Source organism: Trachypithecus francoisi, unplaced genomic scaffold, assembly GCF_009764315.1.
Source record: "Trachypithecus francoisi isolate TF-2019V2 unplaced genomic scaffold, Tfra_2.0 Contig00090, whole genome shotgun sequence".
NCBI lineage: Eukaryota > Metazoa > Chordata > Mammalia > Primates > Cercopithecidae > Trachypithecus > Trachypithecus francoisi.
Window position 1 is genome coordinate 491,018 of NW_022680471.1, and position 16,265 is coordinate 507,282.

Here is a 16,265-nt window from a genome sequence, read left to right on the forward strand (position 1 = left end):
TTTATTTTTGGAACATGAAAAGCAGTGACTGGTGTCTGGAAGCAGGAGCTGTGCACGGTTGCGAAACCACGTCGCCGGCAGCTGGCGCTGGCCACGGAGACTTCTCTGTGCGGTGTGCAGTGCAGCTGGGGGGCAGGGGCTGCACCCGTCGGGGAGGGAGCTCTATCTCTGGCCTTGCAGTGACCTGAGGTTGTTACCATTATGAATGGGCGCTGGGACCCCTGCATGTGCATGTACTCCCCCGGAGTGTCCAGGGGCCCCAGCCAAGGGACAGAGCTCAGGCAGCTGGGAAGATGTGCAGGCTGATGAAGAGAACCGGATGAGGGCTTCACGTGAGGAAGCATGTGGCCTTCTCAGAACATCAGCCTCACTTCCTGTCTCTGATCTATTTCAGCAACCACCCTGTGTGTTTCTAGAACCCCCAGTGTAGCGAGCTGGAGGGAGGACTGTCCTGAGGGCAGCAGGCCTGGTTGCAGCTGGCGTGGAGGTCCCAGGATGGAGCCCTCAGCTCTGAGGAAAGCTGGCTCTGAGCAGGAGGAGGGCTTTGTGGGGCCGCCCAGGAGGGTCGCTGATCTGGGGATGGTCTCCAATCTCTGGCGCAGCAACAGCAGCCTCTTCAAGGGCTGGAGGCCGCAGTGCCCCTTTGGCAACGACAAGGTGAGCTTTCTGCCGGTCAGCCTGCAGCTGGCACGTGGCCACGGAGGTCACTGTTGGGCAGGTTGCAGCTTGAGGCTGTGACGACGGGGGTGGGCAAGGGTCTGCTGACCTCCAGGGCGCCCGCCCAGCCACGCCCTTGGGAAAACACAATTGGGGAGGGTGATGCGTGGCTGGCCTTTCTGGCCTTCTCTGCGTTGCACAATCATTTCCCATGGTTGGTCTGATTGGGAAATCACTGGGTTAACTCAAAAATGTTGCGCTAGAGTCCTGGAACTCTGTTGTTACCCATGCTTACCTTGTTGCATAATGATTTCACATCCTTTGTCTGATTGGGAGGGCCTGGGCCTGGGCTAGCTTTCCCCAAAGTCCTGGATACAAAGACGCAAGTGTGTTGAAAGCACATGGAGTCTTGCAGACCCCCTGCCAGCCAGGCAGGAGGGTAGCTGCCCTTTTCCCAATGGTGCCAGATCCAGGTCCCCAGATTCCCAGCCTCCACGTTCTCCACCACACCACATTGTTCCCAGGGAAGGTGGTGTTGCTGTATAAACTAAAGTGCGCACATTCAAATCGGTCCCAAGTGGAAACGATTTCTTAGATTCATTCCTCCCTCCTGAATCCCCACCTGAGAGTCTTGGCAAGGTGCTTCTAATCTTCGGCTCGGGGTCGCGCAGGCTTCCTTCAAACAAGCAGTGTGGAAGCTCCTCAAGGAGCACGGATGTGTCTCGGGGGGCTGGGGGTGCTGTTTCGAACGTCGGAGGATCTCAACACACCCTCTTTACCTTCAGCAAGAAAGCCTCAGTTCATGGATTCCTGAAAACATCAAGAAGAAAGAATGCATGTATTTTGTGGAAAGTTCCAAACTGTCTGATGCTGGGTAAGTGATGAGATTTGTGTGTAAGGCCTTTGACGTCTTCCATTCTGATCCCACATGGAATAGCTGGTCAGGCCAAGACCCCTCAGGGCCTTGGTGAAGGGTCAGTGGAGATACCTCTGTGTCCGTACGAGGCTTAGAGTCCACAGAGCACTTCCACCTTACCCCCCAAGCCTCCTGTGGGGGACGGTTGACCCTCATCCTGCCTCGCAGGTGCGGGGACCAAGGTGCAGAGTTTAGGTGACTTGTTCAGGGTTATCATGGCACTATCGTGCGGCGAGGCCCAGTGGTTTGAACACAGGTGCATCCTCTAATCCTCTCATTTCCACACCTGCCCCCACCCCCAGAGAGAGAGTCCCAGGGTCCAGGAACTAGAAGGGTCTTAGGGAGAGTCCACGGCCAGAAGACAGCCCCCCTGCACAGCTTGCCAAAGCCAGAGGCCTGACTTACCCCCAGGCCCCACAGAGCCCCCTTTACCCCTTCTCCCCACAGAGCCCACGACTCAGGTGTGGCCAAGACTCCATCACAGGCAACATGGCCACTGCCTCTGAGCGGCGGGATATGGCCCTCCTGAGCCGATGGTGCTCCCCACCGTTGGCGCCCCTTTAGACACCGACAGAGTGTTGATTCATGTTTGTGTGCCCTCCCCCAGCCACACCCATTTCATGCTCTTCCACAAATGGGCCACACGCTTTCTCCTTTTACTCCTTCATTGCCTGGTGAGCTCCTACGTATCCCTCAAGGCCTACAGCAGATGCTGCCTCTGCCGTGCAGCCTGCCTTGACTACACAACCTCTACCAGGAAGTGAGCTTCCCTCCCACCACACCGCGTGTCTCTCTTTGATCCCAGCTGTCGTGCTGTCGCTATGTGCCTTTGTGTTCATCTTTCTTGCTAGATGCTGAGTTTTGGGGGGCTGGGACCAAAGCAGAATGTTGTATTAATTCCCAGAGAGTGGCCTTTAGCTCATATTTACTGAATATGGGGAGGGAGGAGCATCCTGTGCACGGGAAACAGAGGAAGGCTGTGCTGCCCCAGGGTGGCCCCTCCTTGGATAAGGGCCCCATTTCTCCCTGGGCAGTAGTAGGAGCAGATGCTGAGGCAGCGAAAGTAGCCGGTAACCTCTAGTGTACATGGTACATCATGAGTTTCACGGTCACCAGTAAAACAGCTGTCCCTTGGCATCCCTGGGGAATTGTTCCCGGACACCCACAGATATCAAAATCCCATCTCTCATATCAAGTCACTGATACGAGATGGTGTGGTATTTGCATATAAACTACATATATCCTTCAGCATAGTTAAAATCATCTCTAGATTACTCATAATACCTGTTACAATGTAGATGTTATAAAAATAGTTATACTGCATTTAAAAAACTTGTATTTTTGTTGTCGTGTGGGTTTTTTCTTTCTTTTTTTTGAGACAGAGTCTTTCTCTGTCACTCAGCCTGGAGTGCAGTGGTGCAGTCTTGGCTCACTGCAACCTCCGCCTCCCGGGTTCAAGGGATTCTCCTGCCTCCGCTTCCCCAGTAGCTGAGATTACAAGCATGTGCCACCACATCTGGCTAATTTTTGTATTTTTAGTAGAGATGGGGTTTCACCATGTTGGCCAGGCTGGTCTTGAACTCTTGACCTCAAGTGATCCACCTGCCTCGGCCTCCCAAAGTGCTGGGATTACAGGCATGAGCCACCGTGCCTGGCCAATGTGTTGTTATTTTATTTTATATTTTTTGAGACAGAGTCTCGCTCTGTCTCCCAGGCTGGAGTGCAGTGGCACGAGCTCAGCTCACTGCAATGTGATCTGAAAGGAAGAAGAAATCAGTTCTGGGAACCCCTTTCCCAGAAAACTCCGCCTCCCGGAGCTGCTGGTTGGCTTTTTTTTTTTTTTTTTTTTGAGATGGGGCCTCACTCTGTCGCCCAGGCTGGAGTGCAGTGGCACAATCTCGGCTCACTGCAACCTTCGTCTCCCAGGTTCACGCGATTCACCATGTTGGCCAGGCTGGTCTGGAACTCCTGACCTCAGGTGATCCACCAGCCTTGGCCTCCCAAAGTGCTGGGATTAAAGGCATGAGCCGCTGTGCTTGGCTGGTTGGCTATTTTTATGGTTATTTTTGGATCATGTGCTAAACAAGGGTGGATTATTCATGAGTTTTCTGGGAAAAGGGGTGGGGATTTCCCAGAACTGACTTCTTCTTCCTTTCAGATCGTATAGGGTATTTCTGACATTGCCATGGCATCTGTAAACTGTCATGGCGCTGGTGGGAGTGTCTCATATGCTAATATATTATAATTAGCATGTAATAGGCAGCGAGGATAACCAGAGCCCACTTTTGTTGCCATCTTGGTTTTGGTGGGTTTTAGCCAGTGTCTTGCATCCTGTTTTATCAGCAAGGTCTTTGCGACCTGTGTCTTGTGCCAACCTCCTGTCTCATCCTGGGACTTAGAACGCCTTAACCGTCTGGGAACGCAGCCCAGTAGGTTTCAGCCTCATTTCACCCAGTGCCTATTCAAGATGGACTCACTCTGGGTTTTTTTTTTTTTTTTTTTTTTTTTTGAGACGGAGTCTCGCTGTGTCGCCCAGGCTGGAGTGCAATGGCATGATCTCGGCTCACTGCAAGCTCCGCCTCCCGGGTTCACACCATTCTCCTGCCTCGGCCTCCCGAGCAGCTGGGACTACGGGTGCCCGCCACTGCACTGGGCTAATTTTTTGTATTTTTAGTAGAGATGGGGTTTCACCGTGTCAGCCTGGATGGTCTTGATCTCCTGACCTTGTGATCCTCCCGCCTCGGCCTCCCAAAGTGTTGGGATTACAGGCGTGAGCCACCGCGCCCGGCCTCACTCTGGTTTTGTGAGTGAATGCCAGAGTGAATGCTGCTGACACCCTGACCTGCTATGTCCTGAGAAGCCTAGGTGAGGCGCCGTGGGTCTGGGCCTTTGCTGGTCAGCTCTGCGTGCTTCTCACCTTGGGGCAGCAGGGCCCAGAGAAGAAGGGGTGCTGACCTGGATCAGATGTAAGCAGGACAGACTTGCTTCTGAAGGTCCCCAAAGCCATCCCCCATGATCAGGGGTTTGCTAGGACTCACAGCTGTGCATACAGCTAAGGTTTATCATGGTGAAGGCCTACGTGATAGGTTTAGCAAAGGAGAAAGACACAGACCCAGTCTGGAGACTCTGAGCACAGGCTGCTGCCGCTCTCCTGTGTAGGCGCCATGCGTGCTCCTTCCTCCAGCCGAGAAGAACGCGGCAATCTGCAAAGTCCATTTGAGGCTCAGAGCCCAGGGCGTGTGTCCTGCGCTGGCCATGTGGGTCCCTCTGCATGGCAACCACCCAAATCCCAGACTCCCAGCAGGAAAGCAGCTGTTCATAAACCCATTGCAGGAACAGTCCAGGCCCGGCAAAGCACTCCTAGCAGTCAGGGAATGGAGAGACGCTCCAAAAGCCCCGTTCCCAGACACCACCTTGAAAGCAGGCCCCTCTGAGAAGGCAGCCGCAGATCTGCCATGCCGAGGCTGTCCCGCACAGAAGCCTCTCTCTTCTCACCAACCACGGTGGTCACTGCAGCAGGAAGAGGAGCCAGGTGTGTTCCAGCCTGTTCCTTCCTGAGGAGGGGATGGAATGTCCCTCCGTTTTGTGAAAGACCAGGGCGGAATGAGTGGTGAGCATCCTCCACCACAAACACAGCTTTTGAAGCAGATTTATTTATACCACTTACATGTTTCCATTCAGCATGGTAGGCTCTTTCCACCCTGCTCGTCCAGACCTGGAGGCCCTCGACACCTGCCCGGGTAATCCCACTGCTTAGCCCCACGTCCTGCTAATCCTCCTCAGCTCCGCACAGACTCGTCTTGTTTCCGTTTCTGCTCTGGACACCCCCGTCCAGACCTTGGTGCTCACATTTACCACCATGGATCTCATGACCTTGGGCACATGGCTTCTCTTCCCTGGGCCGCCAGGCATCCTCCTCATCTATGAAGCGCAGAGAGTGGAGGGGATGCCTCAGAATTCAGATGTACATGCGGGGGGTGGAGGTGAGCAGGGAGCCCCCCTCAGGTGGAAGGAAGGAGCCCAGGTTGGAGAGAGTGCACCTGCAAGAGCTCTCATTTCCTGTGGGGTGCCGCGGGTGGCGTCCTGTTTATGCCTATCTGGGCCGAGTTCCGAGCAAGCTCTCTGATGAGGTAATTTCTGGGTCAGTGGCCACAGTGCAGTTTCCAGCATCACATCAGGCTTGCAAACACCATGCAGGTTTAAGTTCCAGTCTCATCAGGTGATAGTTCAAGAGGGACAGGAGGTAGCTTGTGATAGGCTGTTAGGAACATACAAGGACATTTGGAGCATCATTGGAGCAAGACTCGGGAGAGCTGAGGTCCTTGTCCAGGGAACTCCTCTCCCTAACTCGGACCCCAGGTCTCTCATCCGTAAACTGTGGAGGTCACATTGTGTGTGGAGCTGGTTCCTTCTGGTAGGTTCTTGGTCTCACTGACTTCAAGAATGAAGCCGCGGACCTTTGTGGTGAGTGTTACAGCTCTCAAAGGTGGCATGGACCCAAATAATGAGCAGCAGCCACATTTATTGTGAAGAGAGAAAGAACAAAGATTCCACAGCATAGAAGGGGCACTTGAGCAGGTTGCGGCTGGGCGTGGGGCGGAGGGTGGCCACCGTTTATTCCGTTGTTTGTCCCCGCCCATGTCCTGCTGATTGGTCCATTTTACAGAGTGCTGATTGGTCCACTTTACAGAGCACCTATTGGTCCATTTTACAGTGTGCTGATTGGCATATTTTACAATCCTCTTGTAAGACAGAAAAGTTCTCCAAGTCTGCACCCTACCCAGAAATCCAGCTGGCTTCACCTCTGACATCAGGTGCTGGCAAGATCCCTGCAAGTCTGTAGTGCCTTGAGTGCGACCTTAGGGGTTTGTACGGTTTTGTAGGGTGCACATCCGGGAGGAGTTATTTTTCCTCTTTTAATGATTGAGAAACTGAGTGTAGAAGTATCCACAATCACACAGTCAATACGTGGCGGGGAAACCCATTTCCTTTCTTACTGCTCAGTGGTCTTTCCCCTGTGCCATCTGGTTCAGGTTTCATCTGGTTTTAGAGTTTTTTTTGTGTGTTTTTTTCCTGTCTTATCTGTATTTTTTTTTTTTTTTTTTTTGAGATGGAGTCTCACCCTGTCTCCTAGGCTGGAGTGCAATGGCCCTATCTCAGCTCACTGCAACCTCCACCTCCCGGGTTCAAGCAATTCTCCTGCCTCAACCTCCCAGCAGCTGGGACTACAGGTGCACACCACCATGCCTGGCTAATTTTTGTTTTTTTAGTAGAGACAGGGTTTCACCATATTAGCCAGGCTGGTCTTGAACTCCTGACCTTGTGATCCGCCTGCCTCAGCCTCTCAAAGTGCTGAGATTACAGGCGTGAGCCACCACACCCGGCCTCATCTGTACTTTTCTAGGTTATTTGTTACTAACAAAACATTGGAATCTAAAAATATTTGTGGATTTCCAATTAAATAAGTTATAAAGAACACATAAATGTATCTCTTCTTGCCCTGAAACACCAATGAATTGCAGTAAAGGAACAAAAAGACTTCAATCTACAAAGAAAAAAGAGGGAAGGTAGCAGTTGAAGAAAGAGATTGCTGCATTCTTGCCAGAGGAAGGGGAGGAGGCAGAGCAGCAGGTCCTGGAGGCTAGCGACTCTGGCAGCTCCTGCCGTCCCCGGGCGAGGGGAGGAGGTGGGAGACCTTGGGCGAGGTGCTAGCTCCGTGTCATCTGCTCGGAGCCTCCACTTGTGTGTGTGTTTAACTTTTTATGTTGAAATTATTATAGATGTACAGAAGTTCCAAAGATACTACAGATAGGCCCCACAGTTCCACCTGTGGTTACATTATGCATAACCATAGTACAGTACCCAAGCCAGGAATTCAAGCTGGTAGAATGCATGTGTTTAGTTTTATGTCTTTTTTTTTTTTTTTTTGAGATGGAGTCTTGCTCTGCTTCCCAGGCTGGAGTGCAGTGGCACCACACCAGCTCACTGCAATCTCTGCCTCCTGGGTTCAAGCGATTCTCCTGCCTCAGCCTCCTGAGTAGCTGGGACTACAGGTGAGCGCTACCATGCCCAGCTAATGTTTATATTTTTAGTAGAGATGGAGTTTCACCATGTTGGTCAGGCTGGTCTCGGACTCCAGACCTCAAGTGACCCGCCTGCCTCAGCCTCCCAAAGTGCTGGGATTGCAGGTGTGAGCCCCCACCTGGTCTTGTGTCATTTTCCCATGTTGATTTGTGTAGCTGCCACCATGGTCGACAGAGCATTGTCCATCTCCACCGAACTCCTCCTGTACTTCCTCCGTATGGTCAGCTCACCTTCTCCCCCATCATCCCTGAACCCTGCAACCACCAGTCTTTCTTCATGCCTATCGTTGTGTCATTTTGAGACTGTTACATCAGTGGAATCATACGCTACATGACCCATGTCTTTTTCCCTCAGCACAGCGCGCTTGATATCCGAGTTGCTGCTTGTGTCAATATGATTATTATTTGAGATGGAATCTCATTCTGTCACCCAGGCTGGAGTGCAATGGCACCATCTTGGCTCACTGCAACCTCCACCTCCCGGAGACTGGAAGTAGCTGGGACTACAGGCACGTGCAACCACGCCTGGCTAATTTTTGTATTTTTAGTAGAGATGGGCTCACCATGTTGGCCAGGATGGCTTTGAACTCCTGACCTCAAGTGATCCACTCGCCTTGGCCTCCCACGGTGCTGGGATTACAGGTGTAAGTTACCACACTCAGCCTTGTGTCAATATTATTTAACTGCTTAATATTCCTTTCTCTTTCACCTTGCCTGTGTCATTACACTTCAAGTGAGATTTTGGTAGACATCAAATAATTGGGTCCTATTTTTTTTTTAATCCATTCTGACAATCTGTTTTTTAATTGTTGTATTTAGAAAATTTATATTTAATGTAATTATTGGTATGTTAGAGCTTACGTCTGCCATTTTTTTTTGTTTTCTGTTCTCTCTCTTTTTTTTTTTTTTTTGTGGGTTACTTGAACATTTTTTAGAATTCTATTTTGATTATTCATACTTTTTTTTTTTTTTGAGACGGAGTCTCGCTCTGTCGCTCAGCCTGGAGTGCAGTGGCGCGATCTCGGCTCACTGCAAGCTCCGCCTCCCAGGTTCATGCCATTCTCCTGCCTCAGCCTCCCAAGTAGCTGGGATTGCAGGCACCCGCCACCGCGCCCGGCTAATTTTTGTATTTTTAGTAGAGATGGGGTTTTACCATGTTAGCCAGGATGGTCTTGAACTCCTGACCTCGTGATCTGCCCGCCTCGGCCTCCCAATGTGCTGGGATTACAGGCGTGAGCCACCGCGCCCGGCCTTTTTTTTTTTTTTTTTTTTTGAGACAGAGTCTCACTCTGTTGCCTAGGCTGGAGTGCAATGGCATGATCTCGGCTCACTACACACTCCACCTCTCTGGGCTCAGGTGATCCTCCCACCTCAGTCTCCTGAGTAGCTGGGACTACAGTCATGCACCACCATGCCCGGTTAATTTTTGTATTTTTGGTAGAGGCAAGGTTTTGCCATGTTGCCCAGGCTGGTCTCAAACTCCTGAGCTCAAGCAGTCTGCTCACCTTGGCCTCCCAAAGTGTTGGGATTACAGGCGTGAGCCACTGCTTACACCATGCTATTTTTGAGTGTATCTTCTTATATCACTTTTTTTTTTAAAGAGGGGTTGCTCTAGATAGTGTATTATATAATATAGCTTATTGCAATCTACTGATGTTGACATTTTACCAGTTTGAGTGAAGTATAGAAACATCTCCTTTTACATCTGTGTCCCCTTCTTAATCTATAATTGCTTAAAATATTTCTTCTACATGTATTGAAAACCATGTCAGATAGTGTTATAATTTTTGCTTTAGCCGTCAAAAATCATGGCTCAAGCCTGTAATCCCAGCACTTTGGGAGGCCGAGACGGGCGGATCACGAGGTCAGGAGATCGAGACCATCCTGGCTAACACGGTGAAACCCCGTCTCTACTAAAAAAATACAAAAAACTAGCCGGGCGAGGTGGCGGGCGCCTGTAGTCCCAGCTACTCTGGAGGCTGAGGCAGGAGAATGGCGTGAACCCGGGAGGCGGAGCTTGTAGTGAGCTGAGATCCGGCCACTGCACTCCAGCCTGGGCGGCAGAGCGAGACTCCGTCTCAAAAAAAAAAAAAAAAAAAAAAAAAAAAAAAAAAAAATCAGTTAGGATATTCAAGAGGTTACTCTTTTTGTTATTCTTTCTTCCTTTCCGATATTCCAAAATTCCTTCTTTTCTTGTTTCCTTTCTGTTTAGAGAACGTCCTTTAGCCATTCTTTTAGGGTGTGTCTGTTGGTGACAAATTCCCTAGCCTTCCTTCAATTAAGAAGGTCCCAACTTCCTGTCATTTCTGAGGTGTTTTTTTTTTTTTTTTTTTTTGAGACGGAGTTTCGCTCTGTCGCCCAGGCTGGAGTGCAGTGGCCGGATCTCAGCTCACTGCAAGCTCCGCCTCCCGGGTTCCCGCCATTCTCCTGCCTCAGCCTCCCGAGTAGCTGGGACTACAGGCGCCGCCACCTCGCCCGGCTAGTTTTCTGTATTTTTTAGTAGAGACGGGGTTTCACCGTGTTAGCCAGAATGGTCTCGATCTCCTGACCTTGTGATCCGCCCGTCTCGGCCTCCCAAAGTGCTGGGATTACAGGCTTGAGCCACCGCGCCCGGCCTTTTTTTTTTTTTTTTTTTGAGAAGGAGTCTCCCACTGTTGCCCAGGCTGGAGTGCAGTGGCCCGATCTTGGCTCACCGCAACCTCTACCACCTGGGTTCAATCGATTCTCCTGCCTCAGCCTCCCGAGTGGCTGGGATTACAGGCAGCCGCCACCATGCCCAGCTAAGGTTTTGGATTTTAGTAGAGACAGGGTTTCACCATGTTGGCCATGTTGGTCTCGAACTCCTGACCTCGTGATGCACTCACCTCGGCTTCCCAAAGGGCTGGGATTATAGGTGTGAGCCACTGCACCTGGTCGCTTCTAAGATTTTTTATTTGTTTTTAGTTTTCGGAAGTTTAACTGTTATGTGTCTTGGCATGTATCTCTTTGGGTTTATCCTGTCTGCTGTTCACTCAGATTGTGGAGTGTGTAGGTTTATGTCTTTTTTTGTCAAATATGGGAAATTTTGACCATTACTTCTTTACATACATTTTCAGGATCACTGTTTTTTTCTTTTCCTTCGGGAATTCTGAACAGGAATGTATGATCTTTTGTTACAGTGCTGCAGGTCCCAGAGGTTCTGTTTACTTTGTTGTTGTTGTTTGTTTGTTTTCTCTCTGTTGTTCTTACTGGGCAATTTCTACTGTTCCGTCTTCCTGCTTCTGGCTTCTTTCCTCTGTCTCCTCCATCCTGCTGTTGGGTCCATCCATTGAGTTTTTATTTCAGTTACTGCATTTTTCAGTTCTAAAATTTGCATTTGGTATATCTTCTCTTTCTTTACTGGAAATGTATGTTTTTTCATTTGTTTTGAGCATGTTCATGATTGCTTGTTGAAGCATTTCTAAGGTGGCTGCTTTAAAATCATTTTCAGATAACTCTAACATCTGTGTCATCTTGGTGTTGGTGGCTGTTAGCTGTCTTTTCTCATCCTGGTTGAGATTTTCCTGGCTCTTGGTACAACTAATGATGTTTGATTGAAACCTTGATAGTTTAGATTTTGTGTTAAGAGACTCAAGATCTTGAGTTTTAGCTGGTCCCCTTGACATGTCTATGGTGAAGGAAGGAGTCCTCCCCTGTCAATGCCCCATGAAGGGTGAAGTCAAAGCCCCCTGCAGCCTCCACCGATCCACTGACACTTCCTGGGGAGGCTTCTTGTTACTGCTGAGGGTGAGAAGAGTTCCAGCCCACCATTAGTCCTCTGCTGCCTCCCCCATGGCTGGAAGGGGCAGGTGCCTTGTTTTTGCTGGGTGGGGGAAGGTTGCGGCTTTCCACTGGACCTCCTCCGATGCCTCCACAGGGAGCAGGAAGGGCGCCGCACTCCCGGGGTGACTGGTGCTGTGTGTTTGCAGGAAGGTGGTGTGCCAGTGTGGCTACACGCGTGAGCGGCACCTGGAGGAGGCTACCAAGCCCGACACCTCCCAGGGCACACAGTGGGACCCCAAGAAACATGTCCATGAGATGCCAACAGATGCCTTCGGTGACGTCGTCTTCACGGGCCTGAGCCGGGAGGTGAAGAAGGTTGGTTTCCATCACTCTTGCTCTGAATTGTGGGCAGAGCTGCATGGCCCCACAGTGACACGTGGTGGTTGGCATTTCCTGGGGCAAGAGCAGGAGGCTGGCAAAGATCCAGGGTGCATAGAGCCCATTGCACAGCAAAGGAGGAGGTGGGGAGGGCTCTGCAAGGCAAGCGAGAGATGCATCCCACTCTCGGAGTGCTTGGTCATCTGCAAAGCAGTGTGGGGCACAGTGAGCTTTCTAGGAGGGTGCAAGCCGGGAGTGGTGAGTGAATTCTGGCTGGGTGGCCCTGGGTAGCATTTGTCAGGGCCTGGGGGCGAGTAGGGAGGAAGGAGAGGGGTGCAGGACACAGACACACTCAGGGTGTGCTTGGGGAATGGCAGGAAGGGTGTGGAGAGGGAGGGGAAAGCAGGAGGAAGGGGCCCAGGATGGCAGGGAGACCATATGGCAAGTCTGGAAGCAAAGGCGAGAGTCTTTGCGAGGAGGCTGGGCCAGGCACAGCATGATCCAGGCTGAGCCTGGCCTGCAGGAGAGCACTGTGAGGGTGCAGACTGCTGGAGGGAGGCCCAGGCGCAGGGCTGGGTTCTCTCATGCACAACTTCACTGTGGTCCCTGGAGGACCAGCCATCTCTGACCAATTCTCAGGCCCCATCCCAGGCCTGTGGAGTCAGAGACTCGGCCCCTTGTGTGTTCACCAGCCTTCTGGAGGGTTCTGAGACAGCGATTGGGTGCCACTGTCCTGGGAGGGGGTGGCACTAATCTCTGTGCTGGGGTCTGGAGCCCTGAATCTGGTACCCGCCGAGTGTGACCTGTCCACTCGATTGTGTGATGATGCCATGAGGTGACCAAAGGGGTTGGGGGGGGCAGGTCTCGGAGATGGGGTCTTGCGGCCCCAGGTTTCCTGGCTGGCCCAGCCCCTGAGCCACCCTGTGTCACCATCACATGTGGGTGTTCTCCAGGCCCCTGGGCCCCTCGGCTCTGTGGTTATGGGAACAGTCTCGTTGTCGGGTTTCAGATGAGGGATTGAGATATGGGCAGACCCCACCTGTTGCCCAAGGCCATGGTGGCAGTGCCAGTGGTGGGTTTGAGTCCAGCTGCGTCTGAGCCTGGAGTTCTGGCTGCATCCCTCCCCTATCCCCCGGCTTCTCCCAGCCCTGCAACTCCCGACAGGGGCAGGTAGTGTGAGGGAAAAACGCCTGTGGCCTGACGGTGAGTGACAGCTGGGACACAGACCCCGTGGTGCAGCAGGTCTGCCTCGAAGCCCGGGAGCGTCCACCATGCAGGCCACAGCCCTGCTCCTCCCAGGGAGACCAGCACCTCCAGATGCTTGGTGGACCCGGTGGGGCCCATGTTCTGATGGTGACAGGCACCGTGGTTGTGGGTTAACTGGACCTTCTTTAGTGACAATGCTACCACATGTTTGTTTTAAGGGCACCTCATGGCATTTCTGGATTTCACCCATCACCTTTGTGTCTCTGGTGGGCCAATCCTGGTGGGGTTGCGGTCCCGGCTGGGTCTCTTCAGACACGGCCCACCTAGTGGAACAGGGAAAGTCCACTGTGTACTTGTGAGGGTCTCCTGGAGCATGAGGGGCCAGAGTGACGACAGAGCCTGGGAGAACCATGTTCAGACGGGAGGCACAGGAAGCTGGGTCCCCTGAATCCCCAGGATGGGCCAGGGCACAGGGGTCACAGAGCAGAGGGGACAGGAAAGGGGACAGGAGAGGGGGCAGTGCTGGGCGCACAAGGACAGGAGGGCAGAGACCCCAGTGCAGGAGATGATTAGACCCTGGGAAGGCGGGGCCCAGGCGCTAGGGCGGGAATTGGAGTCTGTGCTGGTGCATGTCTGAGAGGCGCTCCCAAAATTGAGAGGAAGAGGAAAAAGTGGGTGCTGTGGGGGCACGAGGGCCGGGGGAGGTTTGCTGAGGGCGGGTCTGGTCCCCAAGGGATGGCCTGTTGCTCCTGGCTTGGGCCTCTCTGCCTCCCTCTTCTCTCATGATTCGTGCCTTGCCCACACGGGGACCCCTTTACTGGGTCTGAGCTGGAAGGGTGTGCGGTGTCTGCCGCCCACTGGGGCCTCTCCATGTGGCCTGTGTGGGTCGGTGCTGTCCCTGCCCACTGATACACGGGTTCTCTCCGCCGTCTTCCCTGTCCCGCAGTATGTTAGAGTCTCCCAGGACACACCCTCCAGCACGATCTACCACCTCATGACCCAGCACTGGGGGCTGGACGTCCCCAACCTCCTGATCTCAGTGACCGGGGGGGCCAAGAACTTCAACATGAAGCCGCGGCTGAAGAGCATTTTCCGCAGGGGCCTGGTCAAGGTGGCTCAGACCACAGGTAACTCAGAGGCTAGAGGGACACAAGGCCCCGGCGGGTGGGTGGCGTGGGGTGCGCTGTGGAGGCTGTGCCAGGGCAGTCAGGGCCATCAGGACCCAAAACGTCCCTGGAAGCCACCAAGGCCGTGCCCCAGCCGGAGTCGGACCCGTGCACCCCTCACCTGGGCACAGCTGCTCCCTGACGCCCGGCGCTGCCCCTGGCTTGCCCGTGGGCTGGAGATGGCTCAGTGTGTGGCCCCGCTGGTGCCCAGGGCCAAGCAGAGATGAAAACCTCAGTGGCCTGGGAACCTCGGTGGTCTGGGTGCACGGCTGGGGCCAGCGTTGCGGGACAGTTGTAGGGGGCCAGCGAGAGTTCCCGGTCATCACATTTTCCATTATCACTTTTTTCCATCAGCATCAGGCAAGGAGCATTATTATTTCCATCTTTTCACTTGAGGCAACTGCCTGGTTGGAGTCAAATCACCTCCCAAATTTGCATCACCATTGAGAGTCAGGCAGGGACCCAGTCCTGGTGGATGGTGTGAGATCCCAGGGGCCGTGACCTGGTGCCCCGCCCTACCCTGATTCCATTGGGGAGGGAACCCCAAGTCCTTGAGGCTCCCTGGGCCTCTCTGGAGGGGACTGGGTGAATAGTGAGGCCCTGAGGTGATGACTTGGCAATGTTGGGTCCAGATGGGCCTGGAGTCACCCCGCTTTTCCTGGGGTATGGTCTTTGCCTCCAAGTGGAGTCGTAACTGAGCCTGACTTGGCCTGCGTGGCTCACAGAGTCCTCGGTTTCATTGTCTGCCTGGTGACCGTGAGGCATGCCTGCATCTTTTGACCTGTGAGCCCCACAGCCCTGCTTGTAAAATGACCAGACCTTTTCTCAGTCTGGTCACGTGGGACTAGGTTTAATGCAGGTCACTGTCCCACAAGCGCTTTCTGATGCTTTGCCCTCTCAAATAATGCCATGGATTTCTTCAGGTTTCACCTGCTCCGGGTCTTGATGTTGCATTTTTTTTAGCTTTCTTTTTTTTTTTTTGAGACGGAGTCTCGCTCTGTCACCCAAGCTGGAGTGCACTGGCCAGATCTCAGCTCACTGCAAGCTCTGCCTCCCGGGTTCATGCCATTCTCCTGCCTCAGCCTCCCGAGTAGCTGGGACTACAGGCGCCCGCCACCTCGCCCAGCTAGTTTTTTGTATTTTTTAGTAGAGACGGGGTTTCACCATGTTAGCCAGGATGGTCTCGATCTCCTGACCTTGTGATCCGCCCACCTCGGCCTCCCAAAGTGCTGGGATTACAGGCTTGAGCCACCACGCCCGGCCTTTTTTTAGCTTTCAATATCAGTGACCTTGCCGTCTGCGTCCTGGCCCAAAGCTAGTACCAGCTTTTCAACTGTTATCTCCATCTCCATCATCTCCATCTCCATCATCTCCATCATCTCCATCTCCATCTCCATCTCCATCTCCATCTCCATCCATTTAGTTTTGAGACAGGGTCTTGCTCTGTTCCCCAGGCTGGAGTGCAGCAGCACGATTTCAGCTTACTGTAGCCTAGACCTCTTGGGCTCAGGTGGTCCTCCTGCCCCTGCCTCCCGAGTTGCTGGGACTAGAGGCATATGCCACCATGCCAGGCTAATTTTTGTAGAGAGAAGGTCTATGTTGTCCAGGCTGATCTTGAACTCCTGGGCTCAAGCAATCTTCCTGCCTTGACCTCCCAAAGTGCTGGGATAACAGGCATGAGCCACCGTGCCTGGCTGATTGGCTGTTTTTTTTTTTTTTTTTTTGGAGACGGAGTCTTGCGTCTTGCTCCGTCGCCCAGGCTGGAGTGCACTGGTGGTGGCGCAATCTCAGCTCACTGCAACCTCTGCCTCCTGAGCTCAAGCAATTCTCCTGCCTCAGCCTCCTAAGGAGCTGGGACTGCAGGCACGTGCTACCACGCCCAGCTAATTTTTGCCTTTTTAGTAGAGACGGGGTTTCACCATGTTGGTCAGGCTGGTCTCAAACTCCTGACCTCAGGTGATCTGCCCACCTTGGCCTCCCAAAGTGCTGGGATTACAGACATGAGCCACTGCGCCTGGCCCAGTTGTTATTTTTATGGTGACACTGTGACCCAGCCTTTGGTATGGCAGCATTGCACCAGGGACAAATCCCAAAAACGAACAAATGTGACTTTCGCTG

General features: G+C 52.8%; 1 protein-coding gene across 6 annotated transcripts in view; it reads left to right on the forward strand.

The window, feature by feature from the left end:
* Positions 1–16,265, forward strand: part of TRPM2 (transient receptor potential cation channel subfamily M member 2) — an 88,019-nt gene that overhangs the window by 2,941 nt on the left and 68,813 nt on the right. For 5 of the 6 annotated variants that reach the window (XR_004441613.1, XM_033230497.1, XM_033230797.1 and 2 more), the window contains exons 2-5: positions 395–657; positions 1,443–1,531; positions 11,604–11,772; positions 13,928–14,108. Coding sequence is in view for 5 of the 6 variants with exons in the window: in XM_033230497.1 (XP_033086388.1) it covers positions 496–657; positions 1,443–1,531; positions 11,604–11,772; positions 13,928–14,108 (601 nt within the window). In the remaining variant the exon portion in view is untranslated. Of the gene's footprint in view, positions 1–394; positions 658–1,442; positions 1,532–7,591; positions 7,627–11,603; positions 11,773–13,927; positions 14,109–16,265 lie in introns of those variants that run through there. The other variant, XM_033230310.1, reaches the window with a different exon arrangement.